This window comes from Phragmites australis, chromosome 10 (genome assembly GCF_958298935.1).
Source record: "Phragmites australis chromosome 10, lpPhrAust1.1, whole genome shotgun sequence".
Classification (NCBI taxonomy): Eukaryota; Viridiplantae; Streptophyta; class Magnoliopsida; order Poales; family Poaceae; genus Phragmites; species Phragmites australis.
In genome coordinates this window covers 10,719,964-10,727,963 of record NC_084930.1, presented here as the reverse complement: position 1 = coordinate 10,727,963, position 8,000 = coordinate 10,719,964, and the positions used below count along the sequence as shown (strand labels likewise).

At 41.8% G+C, this 8,000-nt stretch overlaps 1 protein-coding gene across 2 annotated transcripts; it reads right to left on the bottom strand.

Moving 5' to 3' along the window:
• Positions 1 to 933: 933 nt before the first annotated feature.
• Positions 934 to 6,410, bottom strand: LOC133883557 (ent-kaurene oxidase 2). Of its 2 annotated transcripts, none has more exons than XM_062322908.1 (8): positions 6,149 to 6,410; positions 3,454 to 3,614; positions 2,729 to 2,890; positions 2,473 to 2,613; positions 2,053 to 2,307; positions 1,805 to 1,963; positions 1,513 to 1,707; positions 934 to 1,408 (listed from the first exon to the last, which is right to left on the bottom strand). In XM_062322908.1, exons 1-8 carry the CDS (start codon positions 6,336 to 6,338, stop codon positions 1,091 to 1,093), a joined length of 1,581 nt encoding a protein of 526 aa, XP_062178892.1. In that variant the 5' UTR covers positions 6,339 to 6,410; the 3' UTR covers positions 934 to 1,090. The 2 variants fall into 2 exon arrangements, with proteins under 2 accessions (XP_062178892.1, XP_062178893.1); XM_062322909.1 differs by having other exon boundaries at positions 6,197 to 6,410.
• Between the last annotated feature and the right edge of the window lie 1,590 nt (positions 6,411 to 8,000).

Genomic DNA, 8,000 nt, shown 5'->3' with positions numbered 1-8,000 from the left:
GCTCCAGGAACGCGGCGCTGGGCCAGCACGTGAAGCTGGTGTTCCCCGGTGGCCACGTCGATCTGCTGGACCGCCCCACGCTGGCGGCGGAGGTGATGACGCGGCACCCCCGGTTCTGCGTGGCGCGGCCAGACGTGTTCCGGGAGCCCGCCGGCGCGGTCGCCGCGCCGGACACGGTCCTGCAGCTCGGGCACAAGTACTACGTCGTGCCGTGCAGCACCGTGCGGAGGCTGCGGAAGTACTCCTCCGCCTCCCGCGCCGGCCGCTCACCCGGAGGCGCCGGCAGGCGCGGGGGCGCCGTGACGCTGAGGAAGCACCTCGCCGTCGGCGGGCATGAAAGGGGGTACAAGGTCGGCGGCACGAGGTGGTTTCGGTGCCTGGTGGGCGGCGAAGTCAAGGCGCAGCAGTCGCAGAGGCCCCGTGAAGGCGTCGGCCATGGCGGTAAAGCCGAGACTCTCAGGAAGCTAGACATGAAAGAGACCAAAGAGGACGGCAAGGCTCCGAGCGGGGGGTCTCCGGGACGGCGGCGGCGACGCGGCGCCTCGCCGGGGAACTCGGCGTCCTATTCTTGGCAGCCGAGCCTTCACAGCATAACTGAAGAGTAGCATAGCAGTGCACGCGATTTGGACTATACTGGGCCTGGGCTCTATTTTCTTCAGTAATTCAGTTAGGAACTTTGGATGCAGGTGCTTAGCTTGTTATCTTGCAAGGCCCAATGGAACATCGATATGTGTTAATCAATGGAACAAGTGAACATCTGAATCATACATGCACAGTGTTAATCCCAGTTGCATTTTAGACAACCAATTAATCTTGCATCAAATGTTAAGATCATACAAAATTGCTACCGCATATATCGATCATGGAACCAAGTAAACATCTGGGTAACGTGACCTACATATTAATCGATATTCACTAGTATTATGCTGAAAGTTTGTGTCCAAGTAGACAAAATATAGAGTTCTTATTATTAAACCATTTGCACATACACAAAAAGCTACCATAGCATAGAGCGTTTATCCCAAAAGTTTCATACACAAGAAACAGCACACTACTGAAAAAAGTACAGCAACCTGTCGATAACTGCAGTTCATTTCCTCCCTCTCGGTGTGAGGTACACATGCAGCGGTTGAAGCTTGTAGCTTGTGAGCTGGATGGTGTCGACCTTATCCTCATCGCCTTCCTTGAGCCTCCAGGTGAACTCTTGCACGAACCTCGCGATGGACGTGCACGAGATGTTCAGTGCCTGCAAGCTGCCAGCACAAGCCCTCCTTCCTGCGCCGAAAGCCATGGTCTTGTACATGTCTGCAGCTTCAAACCTTCCATCCAGAAACCTCTCTGGCTTCCATTTCTCAGGCTCGTCCCAATCGTTCTTGTTCATGTTGCATCCGTACAGGTTGATGATCATCTAGCATAATTACCAATGCCTTAGAACTCCACTATAGACGGTTAAAATTATATGATGAACTAGTATGCAACATGTAGATTGCTGTCATTGTACGTTGTGCTTACCTCTGTGCCGGCTGGAACGTCATAACCACCCAAGGTGGTATTCTCATGGACAAATCTTGGAGGCACCAGTGGAACTGGGGAATGGAACCTCAGGGTCTCGTGGAACACCGCGTTCAAGTAAACCAACCGTGGCAGGTGATCCTCGGTGACTGTCTCATTGCCGCAGACCTCTTGGATTTCCTGGTAAAGGCAATCCTGATGTGCAAAATAAATGCGGTTAACAGTCTTGCTCAAAGTAGTATGAGTACTTACTGATTTTTCTTAAAACTGGAAAACGAGTTTCAGCCCTTACCTGTTTTTCTGGGTGCTTCGCAAGCTCATACATGGCCCACTCAGTCGTGACCAAAGTAGTATCTGCAGCTTCTATGACTGCCTCCCACACCAGCATTAGCAATTGTTCATCGGTAAGTGTATTCTCCGCTAACAGGAAGTCCAGATAGGATATCCTAGCCTGCGTTGAAGTCTATTGATTTAAGAACTCAAGATTAATCTTTCTGTTTTCTCTCCGAACAAAACTGTCGAAGTATGCCTTTGTGTTACCTCTCCACGTGCAATTCTTTTCTTTTGCTCATTGATCAAGGCTCGTGTCACTGCAGTTCTCCTAGCTTCTGTAGTCAGTAATCTTGTTTCAAAGCTCCTATTTGGTATCCAACGGAGGTATGGGAAGAAGTCCCTCCAGTCGACCTCAATGGCACACATCATCATGTCAACCACAGTGGCCTGGTAGATTTCCTCTTTTGATATAACCTTCCCAAACTCTTCCACGTAGACTGAACTCACATCCTCTCCTAAACCCTGAAAGTGCAGCATGCATTATCAATTTAGAAAGATAAGAAAAGAAATAATTTTTGCATTCCAATGCCTATACAGAAGACCTATTTGAAGTTCTTAACCAACGTACATGTGAACACTACTAACAATTATGAAGTATTATAATAAACACATTAAATGTAGACTTACCTGAATCAAGGACAGGCGGAATAGCTCATTCTTGAAAACTTCCCGGAAATTCAGTGGAGCGTTTGGGTCATCAGCCACCAATGCATGAAAAGTGCTTAACATGTTATCAACCATCATTTTTCTTGTGTCCTGAAATTGTTTCTGAAATTTGTGCAATCCCGGCATTTTAAGACTTCAGTTGATTGAATTGTGATTGGCACTCAAGAATCACGAACACATATACAAATTGTATGACATTAAAATCGTTGTAACCTACCTGGCCAGAAGTACCCAGCATGCTCGTCATAACATATCGCTTGACCATTTTGTGGAAGTCACCATAGTCGCTTGTGGCGACCATAGTTTTGTCACGAGTGAGCACTGACAATGCTTTAGATAGCTTTCGAGTAGATATGGATGAGAATTTTGCAATCATTGCCTGGAAAAGACAGGACAGAACATGTGTCTTATTATTTTTGGCCAAATGTGAGACATTTCTACAGCATCTCAGTCCTTGAGTTTTGCATCACAGCCCATAATCATTTTGAAGAAGTAATGTTAGTATGTTACCATACATGACCTAAGAAGTAATGTCAGCATAGAATCGAGAATCATTAATCCAGAGTCCAGACTAAATTTTAGTTTAACTTTTATCCGGGCAGTATTTTTTTTTCCTTTTAAAAAAGGGGGCGTTTCAAGTCTCACTGAATATCCTGATTTATCTCCATCGCGAGAAAGAGTAGCAACAATAACATCGAATCAGCTTTAAAAATACCATTTTACAATGTGAAAAGAACTTTCAGATCAATAATTGACTTACGAGATCACCATTCAAAAGGAAAATTACTAAGCTAAACACTAGACGAGCAAACATTGAAAATGCAGAGTTAGTAATGCTAAATCATGGTAAGAGGTCCTAATTGTCACACTTACCTCGAAGTATAGAAAAATATAGTACAGTTGCAACTCACAAAGATATGAAAAAACACACTTGCAGCTTACCTCCTTGGCTACTTGTGTTGAATTGAGCACAACTACAGAAGTAGCACCTGTCCTTATAGTATATATTGGCCCATAAATTTCAGCCCATTTTGCAAAGGTCTGGTGGGGCTTCTTTTCTTTCAACTGATGAAGATTCCCAATAAGAGGAAAACCAGGAACAGCTGCATGAAAAGAAAATAAAATCACTTGAAGCTTTAGTTTTTTTTGACTGAATTAGATTAATAATTCGAAATATGCCGTTTGGTAATGTAGCTGTAGTATATGATAAGAACATAGATTCATGCAAATAATAAACTTGGAAACTAAACTTTGGGTCAGACATGCACCAGGTCATGTGCAGACAGTGAGAAAAACAACTATAAGTTGCATGTTACATCTTTTGACCATAGAACTATTAGAGATAAAAATTTTGTTTGTACATAAAGTCTGTATAGATAGTCTAGCTTTCTTCTTTACCGGATTGTATCCAATCCCGGTTGTTGTATTCCAACCGAACTCACATCAGTTACCCTGTGTGTGTGTGTGTGTGTGTGTGTTTTCAAGAACCACTAATCGAAACTATGCCAAAATAACTATAGCTGGAGCATGGAGAAGATGGATTTTTCAAACTCAAATAAGCACATAATATCAAAAGGAAAGAGGTGGTAATAGCCAGTGATCACTTAAACAATGCATCTCACAAACAGGTCGGCGTGAATCTAAGAAATTATTGTTGCCAACAAAACTGCTGGTTCTGTGAGTTTCTTGGCAGTTACTCAATAAATTAAATTACATATTTGTTATTGTGTTACTATGTGGCAATTAGCACATGCTTGCCCAAAACTGTTTTTTATAAAATATTTATGTATTCCTGAATATTTATGGATTTTGGTAATGCTATCTACTTATCATATACTACAAGGAAATATCAGCTCCTAGAAAGTGCATAAATTGAAACATAAAGCTGCAATAAAACCAGGAAAGATAACTACTACTACTACTACTACTACTACAACAACAACAACAACAACCTTTGTCCCAAGCAAGATGGGGTAAGGCTAGAGATGAAACTCATAATATCCAACTAAAAAGATAATGAAAAAACAATAATGTACTAGTAATAACGGTACAAGGAGACTGATGCATTAGTTATAGTTCTAATACGTGGATTATTAACTTACACGTGCTTCTATCTATTGATAGTTCTTTAGGGATATTCCATTCCTTCAAATCTCTCTTTATAGACTCCTCCCATGTTAGGTTTGGTCGACCCCACCTCTCTTCACGTTATTAGCGTGCCTCAGTATCCCGTTATGCACATGTGACTTTGGAGGCCTCCGTTAAATATGTTTAAATCATCTTAACCGATGTTGAAAGCTTTTCTTCGATTGGCGTTACCCCTGCCATATCATGTATATCATTATTTCTAATCCAATCCTTTCTTGTATGACCACAAATTCACCGCAACATACGCATGAAAAATCAAGGTTTTTTCGAAAAGAGGCTATCTGCTACACTTAATTGTGGGACATGTCACCTTTTAGTTGACCAACATTCGGCACCAATACGCGATACAACAACACAGGTCAAATCATCATCCTATAGAACTTACCTTCCAACTTATCTAAAATGGTGTCATGATGTAGCATTTGATAAGGTACTGAAATGTCAGGAGGACCATAGGACTGAAAGAAAGCTGCACAAATGATAAAGAGCATACAACGGGTTGTTGTAGTGGAAAGAATATATCCACTGAACTCGCTGCATTATTGCAGAATAGATAAGGAACAATTATAATCTTGTTGAGCAGGTTTATAGCTCCGACCTTCCACCAACTTTATTTAAAGAAAAATGGTTCCTATCAGCGGAGAAAATCTACTGACAGAAACGAGTCAAGTGATCTATTTTTCTCCCGGAAAATCATGCAAGCAGTCGGCAGTCTTGAGACTTCCATGTGCAGTGTCACATGCACTTTTAGAATTTTATTCCTGCATATATCTTGCTCAAATAACTAAGTTTTCTCTTTGAAAAAGGATAAAATGAAATTATTCCTGACCGTGACTACGACACTTGCGTTAGCCTTCTATTTACTTTTGGTCGAAAGGGTGATTGTTCAGATCTGGCAACTGCTTAAAATGAGAGATCTTAGAAAGCACTTTCCTTGTGAAAGTACGCACCATAGTGCTCAGTACCCCTCCATGAGGACCAAGGGAAATTTGTAGGGAAATGGAGCTATCCATATCCCACATCTTTCGTTAACATCAGACACAAACATTTGGAGGCTTTTCTTTTGTTAACAACTTGGCATGTTCTGCAGCATGTCTAATTGTCAATAAATATACATGCGCACCAATGGACAGAGGCTGACAGCAGAATTAGGCATAAATCAGTACAGCTCTATCATAAACTATTCTCTGGCACGCCCAAAATGGTGTGATTCGGTCGTGGTCCAGTACCCTGCACACCAAACCACATCAAAATCCTAATTTTTTTTTCTCCAGAATTAGAAATCACACTCGGAAATACAAGAAGAATACATTCCTATGAACAAAAGCTCTCTTCGCCACCCTCAACCCAACAAACATAAAAAAATCAATGAAGGAGCGTGATAATGTGAAACGCTGAAACAGTTTCTCCACTCTTTATCCTTCGACCCAGGGAAAATCAGGAAAAAGAAACTGGAGCTAGTGACCAAATTAGCTTGCGCCGATCGCGCCTGAAAGAAACACGAGGATCAAGAGCAGGGCGCGACCCGTCACCTGACCTGGGGGCGCGTTGAGGCTGTTCTTGGGCCCGACGAGGCCGGTCCTCTCCGCGAGAGCGGCGGCCGCGACCAGCCCGCCGACGGCCGCCACCGCCACCGCCACCGCGCCGCCCGCGGGGAGCGCCGCCACCAGAGATTCCATCGGAGACGGACTCGGGTGCCCTGTGCTAGTGTCGCGCGTGGAGAGGGAACGGCCGAATGGGGTGCGGAGTGGAGCCGGAGGGGTGGAGGGGAGAGGGCGGTGCTCGCTTTATACGAAAAAAGAGCATCCGCGTTGTCGGCGGGGATTTCAATTTACATTTTTTTCCTTCACCAGCTAAAAGATCAAACTTTATAAAATTTCATCAAAATTTAATCATTTTTATTCTGTTTTATGGGTCTTAGGTCAGTGAAAGAAAGTTCTAAAATTAGATATTTTGTTTTTATATAAAATTCTCAAAATTTATGAAATTTTAATTTCAACGAAATTCTAATCCCTGATTATCGGTAAAATGAGGTATATACCAGCATGGGAGAAACGAGTTCGCGAGAATAGGCAGAAAAGCACGCAGTTTGGCAGTGTTTGCTTGCTTTTTTCCATCAGAATCTGTCCCAAATGGAACAGTAACATGGTCTTTGATTTGAGGAATACAATGGTGATGTAGCTCCTCCAAAACAACTCAAAGTAATACATAAGAACAAGACCTAATGTATAGTAGAGATTTCTCTACTTTATTTAATCTATAATTCCGGTCAGAATCAGGTGTCTTCTTTTGCATATATAGTTCGTAAAGCCTCTCTACTAAAGTAGTTGCGGAGCCAAGAATCGGCAATTAAGTATTTCTAAGCCAAAAAAAAAAGTCCAGTCAAAAAATATGAAACGTTCAAAATAGCATAAATTAAAAATACATATTGTTCAAACTAAAGATATCCATAAAAAAGAGATATTTAATGAAAATTACAATTTAATTTTAACTTTTCGTTCCTTCATAGTTTGAAAGCGGTCGATAATATCATTATCCTTAACTTACAAAAAGAACTCACGCTCAATAAATATGATCAAACAATCATTCAAGTATTAATCCTCCATCCTATTTCTTAACTTGTTCTTCACATTATTCATGAGGAAAATACTCTTTCAATACTAGCAGTAGCTACGGGGAAGTATTAGCACCAATTTTCTGATACATTGAAAGCAATTCACATTGATAATGATACCAAGTTTAAGAATGATCTTTTTGATGCTTTCTATCTTAAACATGACATTAAACATCAATTTTTTGCCCCACGTGTTTCTTAGTAGAATGACGTGGTTGAGAGGAAGAATCGGACTTCGGTGGAGATGGTTAGAACGATGCTCGATAAGTATATGACTCCTAGAAAGTTTTGAGCTGAGGCTATTAGCACAATTTGCTATATCTCCAATCAAATTTTCTTGCGCTCGATTTTGAATTTGACTTCTTATGAGTTATGCTTTGGTAGGAAGCGAATGTTTCATATTTGAGAGTTTTTAGTTGTCGATGCTTCATCTTAAAGCGTGACAATCTTGACAAGTTCGAGTCTTATCTTTCTGATGGTATTTTCTTGTGGTATTCACTTCATGCTCATTCTTACAGGGTTCTTAATCTTGACACTAACACCATCATAGAGTTTTGTGATGTGACTTTGATAAATCAATCTCTTATGCTAGCCCTGTTCTTGAGTGTGCAGGTGATCAGAAAATGAGCAAAAGCATCTTTGTGGATGGTGACCTTTCAGCTCTCGGGGATGACGAGGATGGTCCACTACTTTCTAATACCACACTTACTTCCGAGATGGTTCCTAT